This window comes from Chrysemys picta, chromosome 7, assembly GCF_011386835.1.
Source record: "Chrysemys picta bellii isolate R12L10 chromosome 7, ASM1138683v2, whole genome shotgun sequence".
Taxonomy (NCBI): Eukaryota; Metazoa; Chordata; order Testudines; family Emydidae; genus Chrysemys; species Chrysemys picta.
The window spans coordinates 122663856-122684423 of NC_088797.1; the positions used below are offsets into that span (position 1 = coordinate 122663856).

Here is a 20568-nt window from a genome sequence, read left to right on the forward strand (position 1 = left end):
TGTAGGCTAACCTCCTTCCTACCACAAGCCAAAGAGTCCGGGAGTAGGACTCCAACCCGGGTATCCCACCTAGCAGGGCAGAGCATGAACCACTAAGCTGTTGGGCAAAAGGAGGAGTCTGGAGCTATCTGAGGATGGTTTTGACCCTCTGATCTCTGGGTTTGGGGCCTGGGCACATGCCTGCTTCGCTCACCCCTCTATTTCTGGGGATATTTGCAGACTGGGCTCACCTCTGTATCAGAAAGCGCATGAAATGTAAATACAGTCGGACAGGGTTGGTGGAAGGTCAAACTGTAAACCTGGGGGTGAAAGGATTCAAAAGGTTTCCAGCAGCTTGGGGACTCGGCGAGTCCCATCTCTAGTCTGAAAGAATACCTCTCCAAACTGACTCCATGCTGCCAGAAGGCCTGTCCATGCATCTGGTTCTCAACCCTCCCTTCAAGGCAAGCTTGGGAGGCTTTCTGGGGGCAAGCAGGGAGGAAGGCAGCCTGGAGGGGGCCAGCCCTCCTGCCAGGGAGAAGGAAGGATTGGAAGTCAATGGAAGGTTGAATGGCTTGGGGAAGGTTTGCCACACTCTGGTCTGACACTGTGCTAAATCCTGCTGCCTGCTTCCAGCCGGTGCTTTCGTTGCAACCAGAGAGAGGAGGAGAACTGGCACAGATCACAGAGGTGGGTCCTGATCTGCAAAATCTGGCTCTGGACTTTGTCTAAGGGCATGTCAATACTGCCATCTCGGGGTATGACTGCAACTCGAGTAGATAGACCTGAGCTGGCTTGAATCCGGCTAGCTCAGGTTCCAGAGCAGTACAGCCATGGCAACCGGGACGGTACAAGCTCACCTGGAAGCTTGGGTAATCACTCGCGGCACTAGTTCACACTGAAACCCACGCTGCTGCAGCTTCAATGCTCCGGCACCCGAGCGAGCCCGAGCTGCAGTCAGACCCCACACCGGCAGTGCAGACATCCCCTTAGTCTCTGCCGCTGTGGTTTGGATCGAGGCTGATCTCTAGCCGTTCATTTTAAACGAGGTTAATAAACAGGCTTGTTCGAGGGCTGCGACAAGAACCAGAAAGGACAGTTGAGACACCGAACCTTTTCTTGTCCTGTGCGCTTGCAGCTCATGCAGAATTGGCCATACAGTCTGGCCAGATGGATGAACATCCACTCGGGTACCAACAGGGCAAGATGATCAGCTGGGGTAAATCTGCATGGTTCTCAATGGAGAAATGCTGATTTATACCCGCTGAGGATCTGGCCCACTGATTACACAGCTTGCAAATCCGATAGAAGGGCTGAGGCCCTGAGAAAGGCTGGAGGTAAGAAATACACAAATCTCAGGAGATGTCCAGTCCAGTTTTGCAAAGCCAAGAGGCTAGGAGATATTTGGACACACATACGGGTGCTTGTGCCCAAACTATATCACAGAACCTTTAAAGATTTGGCCATCATTAGTTGTGATGTGCTTGTGTTAACAGGAGGTTAGCCCCTGGGGTCTGGTTTGGTTACGTCGTTGCTCTAGGGGACACATCTCATTACAAATGGAACACAAGCACTACAGCTGCAAATAACGTTGCAAAAAAAATGTTTCACGCAGCCCCAACTGGAAGACTGAGCCAATCAAGGATTTGGGCTGTCTTAAAATGTATGTGGACTTTATAATGCACCACAGTGCTACTGTCTCAGCTCCTTTGTGTGTGAAGCAACGTGGACACCTAGTGGCTTGGAGGGATTGCAACAGCCTTGCATTTTCTATTTTCATGATCTTGTGAAAAAATTCTCCTACAAACTTTCCCTACTTAGGATTCCAGAGGACCCATCCACCTTATGGGTGCAGGATAGCAGGACTCCTTGTAAATGCCTGCTAATCATATGTAGCATCTTACAATGGAGGATCTCAAAGCACTTCACAGACATTAATTAACATGGCTTCAAAACACACTTGGGAAGTGGGTATGTTTTCACCCCATTTGACCTAGGGGTTACAGCGGACAAGAAGCTGGAAATGAGTCAACAGTGTGCCCTTGTTGCCAAGAAGGCAAACGGCATTTTGGGCCGTATAAGTAGGAGCATTGCCAGCACATCGAGGGATGTGATCATTCCCCTCTATTCAACATTGGTGAGGCCTCATCTGGAGTACTGTGTCCAGTTTTGGGCCCCACATTACAAGAAGGATGTGGAAAAATTGGAGACAGTCCACCAGAGGGCAACGAAGATGATTAGGGGGCTGGAGCACATGACTTATGTGGCTGAGGGAACTGGGATTGTTTAGTCTGCAGAAGAGAAGAATGAGGTGGGATTTGATAGCTGCGTTCAACTACCTGAAAGGGGGTTCCAAAGAGGATGGATCTAGACTGTTCTCAGTGGTGGAAGATGACAGAACAAGGAGTAATGGTCTTGCAGTGGGGGAGATTTAGGTTGGATATTAGGAAGAACTTTTTCACTAGGAGGGTGGTGAAGCACTGGAATGGATTACCTAGGGAGGTGGTGGAATTTCCTTCCTTAGAGGTTTTTAAGGTCAGGTTTGACAAAGCCCTGACTGGGATGATTTAGTGGGGTTGGTCCTGCTTTGAGCAGGGGGTTGGACTAGATGATCTCCTGAGGTCTCTTCCAACCCTGATATTCTATGATTCTATGACCCCCAGATCCTTTTCAGCAGCGCTGCCGCCCAGCCACTTATTCCCCATTTTGTAGCTGCGCATTTGATTCTTCCTTCCTGTGTGTAGCACTTTGCACGTGTCTTTATTGAATTCAATCTTGATGACCAATTCTCCAATTTGCCAAGGTCGCGCTGAATTCTAATCCTGTCTCCAAAGTGCTAACAAACCCCACCCAATTTAATGTAATTGGCAAATTTCATACACATACTCTCCACTCCATTAACCAAGTCATGAATGAAAATACCGAATAGCGCTAGACCAAGGACAGACCCCTGCAGGATCCCAGTAAATACACCTCTACCCCAATATAACGCTGCCTTTGGGAGCCAAAAAATCTTACCGCGTTATAGGTGAAACCGCGTTATATCGAACTTGCTTTGATCCGCCGGAGTGCACAGCCCCACCCCCTGGAGCACTGCTTTACCGCGTTATATCCGAATTCGTGTTATATCGGGTCGCGTTATATCGGGGTAGAGGTGTACATCCCCCCAGTTTAACAGCAAACCATTGACAACTACTCTCTGAGCAGGGTTTTTCAAACACATCTGCACCCACCTCACAGTAATTTCATCTAGACCACATTTTCCTAGTTTGCTTATAAGAACGTCATGTGGGACTATGTGAAAAGCCTGAGTGAAATCAAGATATATCAAGTTCACTTCTTCCCCCTACCCACTAGACCAGTAGCTCATGCCAAAGAAGAAAATTAGGATTCTTTGGCACGATTAGTTCTTGACAATTCCATGTTGGCTCTTATTTATAATCCTATTATCCTCGAGGTGCTTACAAATTGATTGTTTAATAATTTGTTCCAGTATCTTTCCTGGTACAAAGTTAGATGGGCTGGTCTATAATTCCCTGGGTCCTCTTTGTTCCCCCATTTTTAAGATAGGTACCATGTTTGCCCTTCCCCAGTTCTCTGCGACCTCACCCGTCCTCCATGCTAATTGCTAATGGTTCTGAGATTGTTTCAGCTTGTTCCACACCTACCCTAGCATGAATTTCATCAGGCCCTGATTTCATCAAGGAGTCTGTCTAGCAGAACTGGGGTGCTCTACACAGAAGTACAGCAAGGAGATCTCACCAAAACTCATCCCCTCACCCTGCTTAAGTTTCTTGGGGCAGGGACTGCCTTTTCAGTCTGTTTGTACAGCGCCTGGCACAAAGAGATCCCGATCCAGGACTTGGACGCCTGGGTACTATGGTAATACACATAACATCTCCTATGGGTTTGTCTCTCAGAAGAGGATCCCTGACCCACTCTGCATCTACAAGAAGCTATACAATGTCCTCCCCAGAGAAAGCGTTCTTGCACGGTGCTCTAGAGGTGGAAAGGCTTGGAGTCAACCAGGCCCATCATTCACAGAACCTCATCAACATTTACAGAGACTGGACAATTCCTGTCTCACAGGTCTGACGCTTTACATCAGAGGTGGGCAAACTACGGCCCACGGTCCACATCCAGCCCACGGGACTGTCCTGCCCGGCCCCCGAGCTCCTGGCCCGGGAGGCTAGCCCCCGGCCCCTCCCCGGCTTTCCGTTCCCCCCACCCCCGCAGCCTCAGCTCGCTCACTGTGCCGCTGGCGCAATGCTGTGGGTGATGGGGCTGTGAGCTCCTGGGGCAGCGCAGCTGCAGAGCCCGGCCTGACCCGGTGCTCTGTGCTGCGCGGCGGTGGCGTGGCCTGGCTCCAGCTAGGCAGCGTGGCTGTAGCGCTGCCAGCCACCGGTGCTCCAGGCAGCGCGGTAAGGGAGCAGGGAGGGTTGGATAGAGGGCAGGGGAATTCGAGGTGGTGGTCAGGGGGCGGGGGTGTGGATGGTGGTCAGGGGAGAAACAGGGGGTTGAATGGGGGCAGGGGTCCCAGGGGGCAGTCAGGAAGGAGGGGGGGTTGGATGGGGTGGCAGGGGTCTGGGGGCAGTCAGGGGACAGGGAGCGGGGGTGTGTGGATGGGGCAGGGGTCCCAGAGGGGCTGTCAGGAAACAGGGGGGCTTGGGTGAGGCAGGAGTCCTGGCGGGGGCAGATAGGAGGTGGGGACCGGGCCACAACCTCCTTCCCTAACTGGCCCTCCATACAATTTATGAAACCCGATGCGGCCCTCGGGCCAAAAAGTTTGCCTGCCCCTGCTTTATATAGACAAGAGAGACAAAAGGTGGGAGGGGAAAGAGCAAGAAGATGTCTTGACCCAGGTCACACAGCAGATCAGTGGCAGAAACACAGACAGACCCTATATCTCTCATCTCCATCATAACACTGTCCTCAGCAGACATCCCGTGTCTCATTTCCATGGGCAGAATGCAGGAGATCTTAGCCACGTTCCTCCAACCACTCCCGTCCACATTACACATTTAACCAGGCTGTAGCTGGGTCAGGACACAACTCTATTTTCACTCACTCGGTTGTAGCTCTAGCATCGGATCGGCACCTGGTGCAAATCAGTGTAGCTCCACTGTCTTCGCAGAAGGGAACACTGGGATCACCTAACCTGCCTTCTGCATCCGGCTGGATAGGGAATGTCCCCCAGAAATTCCAGGATAAGTGGAGCTAAGCCAGCTCACACCAGCAGGGGCTCTGCCAAGTACTCTAGATGGGAATTGTATTGTTTCCCTGGAGTGCCGTTACTGGGAAGTCAATGGCTATTAAACACATAAGCGAACGTTAAAAATCGCACTTATAACAACACATCCGCCTTTGTAGCGGGCTCTGCTGGGGGAGAACGCGGCTTTGGATAGCCTTACGCACCATCCCCCACTGGGACCCACGGGAAGAACTCCCCTCATAACCCATTATCTCCTGATAACGCCTGCAGTCCTTGGGGACTGCGGATTGCATTTTGCTGGCTCTGCTGTTCAAGCCTGTCTCGCTGGAGAGTATTCGGTACCATCGACGGCCAAGCTCAAAATGCTGAATTTCTACAGTACAAATAAAGCAAGCAAGACCTGGAGGAAGAGTTCAGTCTACAACACAACGCAACAGAGACACGAGGACACCTACTTCCCCAACACGCAGTGTCCACATAGCTGGGTGAGCAAGCTTAGAGTGAGTTTGAATCCAGGCTCCATCAGCAGTTTGAGCCCCACCCCAAACACACACTTCTATCTGTGTGTGCAATAGAAAATGCACAAAAGAGAACCTGGCTGCGTCACCAGCCTGCTGCCCCATTTTACTGTATTGTTGATGTGGAGCTTTTATTGCCTGGTGATTTATTCAGAAGGGGATGGTACCGATCTCCCTGCTGAAGGGCAGAGCGACGCCAGCGGAAGGTCTCAGAAGAAGTGGCGCTTAAAGGAAATCACACTGGATTTAAACAGCAGGAGGCCCGTAGTGCAGCACATTCAAACGTAACAGGGTCTGCATCCAACAAAATGTAACCCCCACTTCCCCCCCAAAAAACCTGCCCAAATCGACCACTTCCAGAGGAACCTTCCCTGAGTGAACCTCAGGGGCTGAATTCCGCATCCACCACCCCACGGTAATTGCTGTAAAAGGTGTGTGCTGTCCCCACGTGCCCCCTTGTGGCCTGGGGCACTGCTGGTCTGTCCATTGTCATTTCCCCAGTTGAGGTGTCAGTAAGTTGACTATAAAAGTATCTGGACCAGAGGAAGCCAAAACCAGCTAACAAAAAGTCTGTCCCCTTTAGCAAAGTGTCAGGAACGGAGCAACGTAACAAGAGTTCATGAAGCCCTCACTCAGGACTCTGATTCAGGGCTCCCAGACCTAAAGTCCGCAAACAAAGTCTCGAAGCGTGGTCTGGCTAGTCTCTGGAGCCTGGGATGGCCCGTTACAGCCTACACAGCGTCTAGTCCCCAGTCCAACTTCCTGCTCCAGTTTAAACACGCCAGTCCTAGGGCACCGCATGGAGCCTCTTTGATTACACCCAAGCTGTTTCGCTTGCGAGCTCCTGGCTGTCCCTAAAAGGGGTAGTACACTCCTTCCTATACAGTCTGCATTTCTAATACCCCCCACACACACCGCCAAAGGGACACAGCATTCTACTGTTGCATAGCATTGCACTGAGCTGTTAAGCAGCTGCCAGGCTCCACCCCAGAGGTGGTTGCATTGCAGCACTGTGATTCCGGTACATGTTTTGTAAACCATTTGGGAGATCCTTACGAAAGAAAAATGCTATGGAAATGGAACCTTACTTGTTTGCAAAACATCCTATCCACCTGGTTAGCAATTAATTCCTCGTGAATCCAGTCCACCGCAGAAGTAGCTGGCTGCATTTCAATGACAGGAGTAAGTGATTATTGTTTTCCTATTTAAGTAAGAGTGCCAGCAGTGCGGCTGCTGAGGCTGGGAAGGAAGTGCCCACCACCACCATGTACTGCATAAACAGGAAAGGTACACTGTGTGTGTGTGTGTGTGTGTGTGTGTGTGCGCGCGTGTGTGTGCGCGCGCGGGGGGGAGGGAGGGAGGGAGGGAGGAAGGTTCCTTTGTGAATTTATATGGGGATCCAGTTCTCAAAGACAAGTAGGATTATAAGCAATTTGTAACATGTTGTTATCCATTATGAGCCAGATTTACCGACACAGTCCAGCTGCTTTGTGGCACTCTGCAGACGCAAAGAAGCCATCCAGCATGATGCCGGTGAATTTTCCCCTATGTTATTCATATACCGTAATTGATAATGACACTTATTATCAGCAGCGGGCTCAAGCACTCACGTCCATCAGCTGTCCGGGCTTCCATGTGCACAAGGTCAGGCTCCTTATCCAAACCCGTTACGGACCTGGGGAAGAGAAGGAAAGAGAAGGCGACCGGTGAGATTAAAAGCTGTGGAGAGGGCGGGTAATGCCAAGGCAGCTGCCATCGCCCCATTATAACAGGCCACCTTGGAGCACAAGTAGATTGAACACATGAAGACTCTACATAAGCTGCAAGCGGCAGTGACCACGCTGGGTCTGTCTGCACAGGAGCTGGACGGCGTCGTTCCCAGCTTACGGAGACTCCCCCGCGCTAGCTCCGACTGAGCTACTCCGCTAAAAACAGAAGTGTAACAGCGATGGCACAAGGGTTGGGAGTCTAAGAAAAGGGTGGTCATCTCTCATCCTTTGGAGTGTGCGCTGATCACCACAGAGGTCAGAGAGGACCTTCCTCTGGCATGCAAAGCACTCACAATTGGTTCCGTGCCTTAGGGTTCCCTTGCCTTCCTCTGAGGCAGGAGGATGCTGGCTACCGCTGGAGGCCAGGGCACCCACCTGCATGGACCTTCATTCTGACCCATTATATCAAAGCCTATACTTCACACAGGGAAGGGCCCAAGATTCTAACGCCTCTAGACAACGAAGGGCCGGATCCACAACTGGTGTAAGACTTTCGCCTCTCCATTTACTTCAGCGGCGCTATGCTGAGTTACAGTAGCTGAGGATCTGGCCCCAAGAGCGGACGATTGTGCTGTATATCAGTCAAGCGGTAATTTCACATCGATTTGCAATAACCTCTCAAATGTTATCTGGGGCATGGAGGTCAAAAGCTCCTGTAGCAGGAGTCAGTGAATGCAGCCCCCCATCACATGGCAGAGGGTAGCAAGCTTCTGTAACCCTTCTCTATGGCATGTCACTATGGCCAGGAAATAGAGGTAATGCTCTTCCCAATATACCTGTGCATCACACCTTTACCCAAGGTGTTAGTGACTGTAGAAGCACTTACCTTATCTGGCATCAGACCCTGCCTCAGTTTCCCCTTAATAATAGATCTTCCTTCAGGCTAACAATCCTTTATCAGAGCTTCTGACCCAACAGCTTCCTGTGCCCTGCGGGTCACTCTCCCTGGCCATCTGCCTGGGAGGTCTGGAGAGCTGTCACCTTCCTGCTTCCCGGCTGGCCTCCTCTCTGAACTCCAGCCTTCTTACCTGGCTGCTGCATTCTCCAGGCCCTCTGCCTGGGAGCTAAGAACAGAGTCTCTGTTCACAGCGGCCTCCTACTCCTCTGAGACATTCCCTGAGTGAACTCAGGCTGCCCTCCCTTACTCCCAACAGGTTTGGTTCTGAGTCTCCAACTCCCACCGCATGACTCATTCCCTTCACCTGGGGAGGTGGGCTAAGCCTGACCCAGGTGCAGTGAGCCCCACCCCTTTAAAGGGCCGGCTAACCCAATGACTCTGATCTCTACACAGAAAACAGAGGACTGATTTCTGCAGGCTCGCTAGAATGTTATGTATTTTAAAAGGATAAAACCTGAATTAGTAGAATCTGATCATTCCTAAAACGTAACACTGATGATACCCACAACAGCCGGGGAGCGCCCTGAGCGGATTGATAATGCAAATTACACTTGTGCCGGAGAAGAACAAGTCTTCTGAAACATGCCAGTCTCCCCTGGATTTGCTATTGTATGGGATCTAGTTGTTTCCTTAATTAGCTTTGACATCTCTGATGGTTCTATTCAGAACAACAAAAAAGAGCAGTAGGTACCGCAGCTCCTAATTATGCATCCATTCCTTTAACGCCATGCTTCAAACTCAAACGCTCCCGAAACAACGTCAGGCAACCCAGAAATTGTGAGACCCCCTCCCCCTCAGTGTCTGCAAGAGGGTAACAAAAACTGAATAGGAAAGCCGCGCTCCCGTGGGAAATCCAGGCATACATCATCCTTATCCGCCCACCCCGAACCCAAGTCCTCCTCTTGCCTCAAAACCGCTGATGGCAGCAAAAGTTTAGCGTCAATACCATTTCGCTGTTTTCCCTGTGTATGTTCCCAATGGCAAGACAGCTGTTACAGCTCTGCAGTGCTGCCAGTTCACGAGTACTGGTATTTCCACAGAATGGACTCCACTCCGTTTTTGGAAAAGCTTTAAGCCAACAATGTAACAAATTTGTCACAAACCCATGGACTCTTGAGCTCGGCAGTTGCCACCCATGCTGTGTAGCTTGGACACTCAGAATTCCACGGACACAGCAGAGATAGAACCCACATCCTCCGGCTCCGAAAATACTAGCTCCTGGCAAGATGGGAATTGCCACGAGCGGAGAACAACGTAGTACCTATGACCCCCCACCAAGCAGTTCTAATTCCACTCAGTAGGGAGCAGTAGACTCTCTCTCATACACACACACCCCATACAACCCCCCACAAACACCCCTAGCCAGTTCATCACAACATTTTCCGTTGTTGGCATGTATAAAATGTCTCCCCCACTCCCTTCCCATGCCCTGGTCTGTCTGAGGGAGAGGATTTACTATCACGGGTCTGGCAATGAAAGAAGTGCCACATCACAAGCATCTGCAGGCAGCTGTTTGTTTCTCTTATCGTCCATTTCTTTTCTCTCTAACTGTCATATTTGGGCTGGTGAACTAGAGCCAAGACAGTCTTGGATATCCCCTGACCTACCTTCTACCCGTGTAGTTCCATGGAACCTGGCGTGACCCACAAGGCAGTGTTTCCAATGCTCGTGAGCCAATGGCCTTCTGCCTTTCAGATGTATACAGAGAGGAGGAGGAGGAGTTAATTAAACTCAAAAGCATGTGTCTGGCTTGGAAGAATTATAGTGCATCCCACCTTTGTATTCCTGGCAAGCGTTTCCACATCCTGCTCTAGGCACAGCTCCGGTCCATGCCTTGTGCACACAGAGAATTGGTGCCACAGGTGAAGAACCAGCAATGCCCGCACGCCCTATAACCCCAGAAGGGCACTTCCACCAGGGCCAGTCATCCTACACTGCTTTGCTCATGTATCGCAACCCATCTGAGAAAGAGCTGGGGAAAGAGGCGGCCGCCAGGAGTGATGGTAAAGGTCACATTCCTGACCGCTGCAGACACAGGCTTCAGAACTGGGAGCCCACAGCTAGTATTGCAGTTGGCGCAGGATTATTAGCCAATTAATAACTCAAACTGACTTAAAATCCCATTAGAAGGGACATGGCGGTTGCTTTTTTTTCTTTTCAGCCCTGACAGCTCTTGGCTCTCCAGCGTCTTCACTCGCCTGCAGTTTCCTTTGGGTAATGAATTAAGTGTTCTTGACGGCTGAAGGACTGATAGTACCCGAAGCCATCTCCCTAGCTGTATCTAGAGGGCAGAGCACTGTGCTTGGATGCACATTTACTAGGTTATTTGCTAACATTTCAACCCTGACCTGAAGGGACAGGGAGCGAGGGTGGGCCACGGCCATTAAACCTCTTCGTTTCACACTTTTCTCTAAACTTCTGCTTCCAAGAAGCTTCCAAATGAACCGTGCTCAGAGCACGTACAACATGGCTGAGACCAGAATGGGAAACGAGTCATAGAGATGACCCACGGAACAAAGAAACAGAGGACCAAATCCTCAAATGTGCCTGAGGAGAACTTGCCTTCTTGGCCTATATCTATTTAAAAGGCCACATGCCCGTCAAGCAAAATGCCATGAAAGTGATTAATGTGGAATGTATCGTTATACCCATTTTACAGACGTGAGGCACATGAGGGCTAAGGGACCTATCTAGAGTGATACAAGGAGTCAGAGTCAAGAACAGAACCCAAGACTCGTCAATTTCCAGTGCTACAGTGGAGCTACTATATCGCTGGCTATACTAATAAGATTTGGAGACATTTCGTTGAGCAACCATGCGCATAGCTAATACCTTCTGGACTCCAGAAAAGGACAGCATCTGCTAATAGTGGAGAATGAAGCAGGTGGGAAATCCAGTTCCTCATTGGTCTCCTACAGTTGCAGCACACAGAACACTGTTAGGTAGTCGGTGGGGTTGGGCTAGCCAGTCAGGTGAGCACACGGCCACATTCTGAACCCAAAACTTTTCAAAGTTATTATTCTGCAGATGTGTCATGTCACAAAATGCCATGAGAGGGCCTTGTACGCAGGTGATCCACAACACTCAGAGATGCTAAAGGATTTGTCACTGTCTGGCAAACTTTGGGTTTAGAAGCTCAACGTGAATTTCTTTAAGGTCAACCTCCCATCGTCTTTATTTTGCCTGCTAGCTAACTGAAAAGGGTCACAACAGAGAATGTTTTCTCAGGTAGGAAGCCACAGAGGCAGCTAAGAGGTAGGTCACATAGACAAATGGAAGGAGGAGGAAGAGAGATTGGAATGATGCCCTTTCCACTTTTGAATCCACCAGGAAAGATCTAACACAGAGCAGCACAAATTTCTCCACTTTCACTGGGCAGGGGTTTGCGTGAATATTTCCTCTGGCTGCAGTCTCTGGGAGTCCGCTCTGCCCTTAAGTTTCATTGGTATCTCAGGGTCAGCAGAAACTCATCAGGAGTCAAAAACAAACTTCACCTCGGTCTGCATCAGTTCCATAAATCAGGCCATGAGCGCTTGGAACTGGGGCCCTAGCCAGCAAACCTCAGTGACCCACCTGCTTAGGAATCAGGTGCCAGGTGAGTTTTGCCAGTTATCTACCTGGTATCCAAACCGTCAGGGTTCCTTGGCACAGCACTAGTCTAAAATGAAATAAATTGCGAAAATGGGAATGAGACTTCAACAAGAGGCAGCCTTAGAAACCCAGCCATTGTAGGCTGAGATGTCAGAGTGGAGGAACTAATCACTGATAATAGAAAGAGCCAGGAGGAATGGGCGTGGACTACTCAGAGGGATGTTTTGCAGTAGATTAGGACTAGAAAGAAAAAGCAGAACGCACATTTATAGTGCAATAATGTGCAGGGGGGAGGGGAGAAACACATCCCATTTTTTTAGTCAATCCCAATCAAATTAATGGATGTTGGCAATTCGTTTGCTGACATTTTAATAATAGCCTGCCCCAGAAGTGAGTAAACACTCAGGTCTTTACAGGTGGTACAAGGCAGACAGCGTGTGTGTCTAATCCGACCAAGATGCGGACCAGACACACGGACACAGTCAGACATGGGTGAAGCAGCCCAGCACGCTGCTATGTTAGACTATACGGATCTTACTGCTGGCCAGTTGGTGAACTATACATCCAACCCTAACGCAAACTGGGCCTCTTTCTCCACACCACCTTAGGTCACCATTTACACATCTGCACAGTGGATGTGCGGTGCCACCATTTTGATTTAGTAGCATGTTTTGCATAAGTGCAAATAATTTCGTACGTGGCAAGGCAACGGCAAATTGGACCCTCTGTATGTTTTACTAGTATTAACTTCAGTCAGATCCATAACAGGATCTAGGCTATAGAAAATAGGACATTGCCCTCTGGGGCTGAATAACAGAAGACATTCTCTTAACAATGTGAGACTGTGGTATGGTCTCCCAAAGGATATGGCAGAAGCCCCATTACTTGGCGCATTTCAAATCAAGCTTGAAAAAAAGCAAAGGGGAACATGCTGTAAGGAACTATCTTGCATTCGTCTCCAGGGAATGGATTTATAGTTTTCTTCAAGCTCTAATTTCTAAGACTCTACAATTCTGGACGTCTGCAGGAGTTATCACTAGGACGGTAAATCTGCAAGATAAGGCAGGAAGTTGTCAGGTGTCTACACTCAGCTCATTTTTTCACTTCTGAACAGAGCCAACACAAGCTCGCTTGTTTAAAGCTTCTAAGGAATCTGGGTTTTTCTCTCCCCATAGCATTAATGAAAAAGGCACTGTACTTCACAGGAACTAAACAGCAATTTAAAGGACTGGAGACGATTCGAAGAAATCTGTGAGAAGTGTTCTTACCAAACAAATCTGCTGATGTGTTTTTCCTCAGTTTCCTAATTCTTTATTATTAGGGGACTAAGAAACCGCATGAAAATATTCATAATGATTCATCTGCTCCTGCTGCTTATTTCCCAACTGCAGTCATTGGGATAGACGACAGTCTTCACCCTTTCAAATTCCTCCTGCCCTACATTGCATTTATATTTCTTAACCTGCTCGGTGAATTCTGATGGATATCACTGAGTTCTTGTAAAAAAGGAAGTGGAAAAATCCCTTCCTCCAACACAGGAAGTATTTTAAAGGACCAGGTTTGTAGATGTAGCCTCAGTTTCCCAGCTGTAGTGCTGACTGAGATGATTGCAGGTGAGGAGTAAGAACTGCAAACACATGAGCATTGTAAAACTATGATGAGAGCTAATAAAAAGTCCACTAGGGACTTCGCTATTGCACTTCAATTTTGCATGGAAACCGCTCAGTCCAGATCCTCGAAGGCACCCGACTCCAATTGCTTTCATGGGGAGTTAGAAGCTTAAATACGTTTGAGGGCCTGGGCCTCTGACATTACAGTGATGGATGACAGTCACAGATAGATAAAGATTTTTGTGAAAAAATTGTCACTTTTTCCTTGAAAAAATTCTAAAAATCAAAGTTTTCTGACCACCTCTATATTTGGCCAAAAAATGGGCAATTTTTAACAAAGCTTTTTGTGAAAAATGTGACCCTTTTTGTCAAAAATGTTCATTTTTCTATGAGCTCTAGTGCTAAGGGAACGTAGCAAACTCTTAATGGACAGATCTGCTTCCTGTGTGAATTCAGAATACTGCCACTTACTTTATGGACAAGCTAATCTGTTCTTTCACTCCCATTTGGTCTGCTGCTCCTAGCTGTTGAGGGAGTGGTTGGACGGGGGTCATTTAAAAGCCAACCCAGATGGATTCATCCACTAGAATAAGGAAGCCTTAGAAGGCTCAGGGGGAGAGATAGCTCAGTGGTTTGAGCATTGGCCTGCTAAACTCAGGGTTGTGAGTTCAATCCTTGAGCAGGCCACTTCAGGATCTGGGGCAAAATCAGTACTTGGTCCTGCTGGTGAAGGCAGGGAACTGGACTCAATGACCTTCAAGGTCCTTTCCAGTTCTAGGAGATCTCTATTAATTTAATTTAAGGTATATCTACACTGCAATTAAAAACCCCTGCCTGGCCCAGGCTACGGGGATGTTTACATGGGGTGGAGACATCCAGGCTCAGGCTGGAGGAAGAAAAGGAGAATTTTTCCAGGAAATTTTTGTTTCCTTCTAAATTTTCAAGACATAAAAATGTTGGTTTCAGTTCAAGTTTTGAACAATGAAAATGAATGCTTTTCATTCTTCATTTCTCCTCCAGCCCCTTTTCTCTCCCTTTGGGGGAAAAACCCCAAACAACATAAACTGAGGGGGGTTTTGGATTGCTGGAAACCAAAATGAAACAGACAAACAAACTAAACCATTTCAAAATTGAACAAAAATGTGTTTTATTTCATAGAAAAACTGGACATTTCCATGGAAAATTTCAAAGAAAACAGAAATATATATATATTTTTTTTGGAGAAAATACCATTTTTCAACCAACTTTACCTTGCAGTCAACAGCAGAACTCCAGCCCAGATTTTTTGGATCTATTACCAGCCACAGCATGGATTTATTGAGGGACTGTAGCTGTAGGCCACCTCTCTGTGGCTCAGCTGGTCCATCACTAAAACGAGGATAATGCTTAATGTACTGTTATGAGGCCCAGTTAGTTAATGACTGGAAAGCTCTTGGGAATCCTCATTTGAAAGGCCTTGTAGAAATGGAATTGCTGTAGCATTACTACCCTGGCTATTCGGGAACCATAAGCAGCCCTTGTTTCAGAACAGTTTAGAACAGTGCAGCAAATGTTGTGTGCTCTAAGTACATAACTATAATTCAATACGTCCTCACTCTACATTCAGGGATTCAACTCAGCCTCTAGTTTCTCTCCATGTAGGGTGACCAGACAGCAAGTGTGAAAAATCGGGGTGGGGGTGGGGGGTAATAGGAACCTATATAAGAAAAACACCCAAAAATCGGGACTGTCCCTATAAAATCGGGACATCTGGTCACCCTATCTCCATGCAAAGGAATATTTGGAAAGCTCATTGACTACAACAGGGTTTGTAGCTTGGCACGAAGCATTCCAAATTGGATCCATTGCACTTTAGACTACAGTCATCTAAAGATGCTCCCTTGCCTGTGTGTTTAATTCCCTTCATTTGTAGGAACATTTTCTGATTGCAAATAGGGCATGGCTGATATGCTAAGGCTCACTGATCCAGCTACTAACAGAGTCCAAGACAGAGCGGGGTGTCTCTGAAAAGCTTTAGAGTGGGAACATCATTTAATAAATTAGTGCCGTGGTATAGGAATAAAAATAAAGCTTCAATTGTCCAAAGAGGGGATGCCAGCATGCCACTTGGCACAGATGGAATGTATAGGATACGTTGCAAGATGAGCCAATAAAGCGTTGTATATTGTATTAATTAAGGAAGGATGGCTTGCCACATTCCCTGGTGCAGAATATCACAAAGAATCACCCTGGGACAATGTCTAACTAGCTGGAAATTAATTCGCACTTCAATTTATGCATTTCAGAGCGAGGCAATGTGAAGCCAGATTTGTGACTCATCTCTTCTGGTGGCTGTTTCTTTGAGCTTCAGCACTAACCTGAAGAGAACAATAGATTATTTCATTGTTTAGACCTTTAACCAGCAACCAAGCGAAAGAGAGAGAATAAACTACTCTGCTGCAAGATGGGCTAGAAAGTGTAAATGCATCAATGTGTCTCCTTGCCCCAAATCACGCTCAATTACCAGTTTATGCCAAGTTAAGAGTGAGACACTCATTTGTCCTGACAGCCTTAAGAGGAAAGGCAAAGGAGCAGTAAACAAACAAAAAGGATTCTGGCAGTGAAGAGGGAGCAGCACAGACAGCGTCTCTTCCGAAGAACAGCTAATCAGTGCATCACTGATGGGTAAAAGTAAATGTTACTAGAGGGAGTTGCAGAGCATCACACATCCTACAACAAGAAGGTTGATCAGTCAAGGCAGGAGATGAACCCCCAAATATCAGTGATGGACCTGGGATGGAAATATGCACAACCTCCCGTGAGCCATCTCTTCCTGAGATGGACAATGATGGGAGCAAGGAGCTTGCTGGAGGAGAGACGCAAGGCATAAATGCACCTGTGTACGTAGTTGCTGTGCAAGCGAGCGGTGGAAAAGATATTGATTTAGGCTGTGTGAGGGGCCAGCTGGGAAGTCCAGCAGTCGGCAACCCACCATGCCCGAGGATCTGAGATCAAAGACACACTCCCCAGTTCTTCATGGCTGGCAGAGGCCGGCATTCTTTGGAGGCCAGCAGCTGCTTGGACAGAGAGCTGAGGGAAATCACCTGTCAGCATTCAGTAGTAACCTCACCTGCAGACTAGTTCAGGAGAAGTGTTACTAAGCCTACAAGCAAGCTTCATCCAGTGCGCCTCAAGCCAAGACAGAGGACATCGCACTACAGCCTGGGTAGGTGCAAGGAGAGTAACAGATGACACACACTGGATTTGTGGGGCTGCAGAGCACCCTGGGCGGAGAGAGAAGCAGACTGGGGCTATGTCTACACTGCAATTAGACACCCACCACTTGCCCGTGCCAGCTGACTCAGGGTTGTTTAACTGTGGAGTAGATATTTGGGCTCGGGCTGCAGCCCGAGCTCTGGGACCCTCCCAAGGGACTAGAGTCCAGGCTCTAGCCTGAATATGAATGTCTATACTGCAGTTAAACAGCCCCTTGGCCCAAACCCAGCTGGCATGTCCAGATGTGGGTTTTTAATTACAGTGTAGTCTGTCCATTCTATCTAGGAGCTTACATGGCCCTTGTTAATGTAGGATCTCACAACCATTAACCGACTTTGTCAACACACCACCCATGTGAAGTATTATCCCAGTCACGTACAAATGGGGAACGGAAGCACAACATAGATGAAAGGTCCGCTAAAGTCTAGGGGAGTTTTACCTTGCCCAACGTCATACAAGGAGTCTACAGTTAAGCTAAGAGTTGAACCCAGGTCTGCTGGAGTCCTAGACTAATACCCTATCCACTAAGCCATCCTTCCCACCTCGGCAGGCCCCTGGCGTATGAGTTGGGGAGCTCAGTGCCATGATTACAGCTTATCCAAACTGCCTACAAGCCTAGGCCATGAACCTTGTCAGAAGCAGGTCTTTGGTTCCATGCTACAGATTCCCTTAAACGCAGTTACACGCATTCAGCTTCACCTCTGAACATAACCCAAGCCATCCAGGGCACATGTCTGCCTACTGCCTATAAACCCATGGCTCATTATCTCCTACCCATACTACAGCTTCTATGGTATAATTAAATAGCTCTGATGATCCACCATCTGCTAATCCAATTACTGCTGTACAATCATGCAGGCACAATAGCAAAAGCCACTGGCTTCCCCACCTTGTTCTAAATAACAACCTGCTAAGGGGAATAATTGAAGGAAACTCATCTAACCTACATTACTTAAAGGAACCTGCAGTGTAGCTAATAGGATACTCCTTCCTCATCTTAAGTTTTCATGTAGTTTCATGCAGGCTACACTTAACGATGGCAGGATTAAACTAAGCTCATTCTATAGAGGAGGCTCTGGGGAATACCAAGGGAACGAAAGGATGGGAGTTTCAATTTCTTCTCTTGCAGAGAATGAATTCTGCCACATATCGCTTCTGATGAATTGTCATTTTAGAGAGTTTGTTAATTTCCAACAGGCAGAATTCATAAAGAAGGATCTCCTTATCTTTCATGGCCGTTACTGAGTGACACAAATGGATCGCATCTAAATGAGTTTAGGAACATCTTGTCTGTTTGGCCCTGATAAGAGACTGCTTACTACACAGCATGGGTCCGATTCAGTCTGTTAAATAGAAGAACTGTTGTCTAACTTAGTGATGGGCAAACTTCCAAAGGCTTCAGTAAGTTCAGAAAAGCTAATCAAAATCTATCTGAACCTTCTTGGTCTAGAAATCTCACACGGGAAATGTCTCTTGTGATATTCTGGCTACTTCCTAGTTGTAGTCAAACTGGAAACACCGCAAGAAGAGCCATGGCTTGTGGTTATGACCGAGGCTCTGATTTCAACCTAAAATCACCTCTGGGAGTATTTACATATTCTGCTTATTAAGGGCCGATTCTCCATCGCCTTGCTTCTTGTGTAGTCATTTACCCCAATGCAAAATGAGTGTAACAAAGCTATCAGGTCAGAACTTCTGCAAGGAAAAGAATTGCCAGGAGCACACCGAGAAGGGAATTTGTTTACAAATCTAAGCACATGTTCTGGGATGGGGTTGGCGGCGGCAATGTTTGCCCAGTTCCAGTGAAAAGTAAGCCAAGATTTCCAAAAACAGGAGCCTACCGTTAGAACTCTAAATCCTTATTTTATGTTGGATGTTCAAAAGTTCTCGATAGCGGCCTAGATCTGCTCCCATTGAAATTGAGAGTTTTACCAATGGGGACAGTTGGAGCAACACTGCGCACTTATGAAAATTCTACCCCTAAAACAAATTAAAAGAGTTGAGAAGCCAGGAACTCCCCCAGAAGTCAACTGAAAGCTACAGGGTGTTCACCGCTCATGAAAATCGGCCCACTCAGGGCTTGTCTACACAGTGCGTTTGTCTGCACTAGAGAGGTTAAATTCTAGTGCTCGCCAGCACGTTGCACACTGACTCATGTGGACCTTGCTGGCTTGAATTAAAAATTCCCCAGTGCGTGCTAATGGAGAACTGTTTGAAATGGGACTACATTAATATGCACTAGAGAACTTTTAATGTGCATCAGCAAGATCTACATGCACCAACTAGTGCACAACACACCACTGTGCACTAAAATCTACTCCCTTCTAGTGCAAAGGCACCGTGTATACTAGCCCTTATTTAGGAGCTTAAAGGGGCATTTAGGAGACTCTCTTTAGACTCCATTTTTGAAAATCTTGGTCGTAAACCTACCACACAATGACACGTATGAGAAACACACCAAAGCCACCGCTTTGGGCCCGGTCTCCATGGGGCCAGCTGGCCTGTGTGTTTCTAGATTGCCTCATGTCTCCTGCTCAGAATCCATGCTCCCAGGTGGCAGCTGCTATGTGTCCCCCCTTTGCCTGTGCAGAGCCAAGCTCAATGAGGTCGTCCGTCAAACAAGAGTAGTGGGATACGCTTGGACCGCTTGGACTCAGAAACAGAGCAATTAACGGAGTGCGGTACAGAGTAAAGAAAAGCTAAATCAGACAAAACAAGGAATAAGCCGAGATCTTGCCACCCAATGGCAGGTGTGGACTGTGCTGCTGTAGACACTCCATCAGAAAGGCCTTTGGTTTGCTCTGTCAAGCTCTGATGATCCCCATCTGCCTGAGGCAGATGCATTAATCAATGTATTAACTAAAGAGGGTTGGCTCTTTATGCCGCCTACTACAAATATCACCAAAGATCACCCTGGGACCCTCCACAGCCAAATCACTGTCTCTCATGTACAAGCTGCCTCCATGCCAATATTTACCTCTGACCCCACACTCTGTGGTCTACAGAGCTACCTAGGGAAAAGGATTGGCAGGAGGAGGGGCATACATCAGCCTTCCACTGCTCCCGCATGGCTCCGGGCAGAAAGGCTCCCTCTAGGGCAGTGAGCTGCCTCTCCCCGTGCGGCAGCTGCCGACAGGAGAGTCTCTGGGGCTATTGGGCCTGCACTGCCCGATCTCTCCCAAGGAGAACCCCTTGGAGATTTCCTCCCCAGGGTCTTCCCACAGGGCAGGCTCATCAGGCCTTCTGTTTTCAGACACATGGGTGTCCACACAGAGAGGATCTTCTGTGGGTGAGCAGAGTTACTCTAGATTACCCCGGGGGTGAATCGGAGCAGAACCTGGCCCCAGGAGCATGAAGTCCCTTAACAGATATCAGAAGGTAGTGCATTTCTGGGACCGTAATTCTTAGCCAGGGTAGAACTTGGGTCATTCAACTGAAGGCAGCAAATTTAAAACCAATAAAAGGAAATATTTCCCATCCCCACCCACCACACTGCAGACTATCAGCCTGTGGAACTCAATGCCATGATATACCTCAATCAAGAGTTTAGCCAAATTATAAACCAAGGATTGGATATCTATATGGATGAGACCATCCAGAGTTATGTTAGTATTGATTTAATAGAAGGGATATAAACGCTCATGCTTCAAGACATAAGGGAGGATTTAGGAAGAAAATTTCCTTATAGGGAAGTTATTCCAAAATTGCCCACTTCGAGTTTTCTTGCATCTTCCTC

General features: G+C 48.0%; 1 protein-coding gene across 3 annotated transcripts in view; it reads right to left on the reverse strand.

Annotated features, from left to right (window-relative positions):
- The window catches only part of SORCS3 (sortilin related VPS10 domain containing receptor 3), a 530373-nt gene that overhangs the window by 127660 nt on the left and 382145 nt on the right, over positions 1-20568 (reverse strand). For all 3 annotated transcript variants that reach the window (XM_065552531.1, XM_005303514.5, XM_065552530.1), the window contains exon 6: positions 7320-7384. In XM_065552531.1, coding sequence (XP_065408603.1) covers positions 7320-7384 — 65 coding nt within the window. The remainder of the gene's footprint in view (positions 1-7319; positions 7385-20568) is intronic.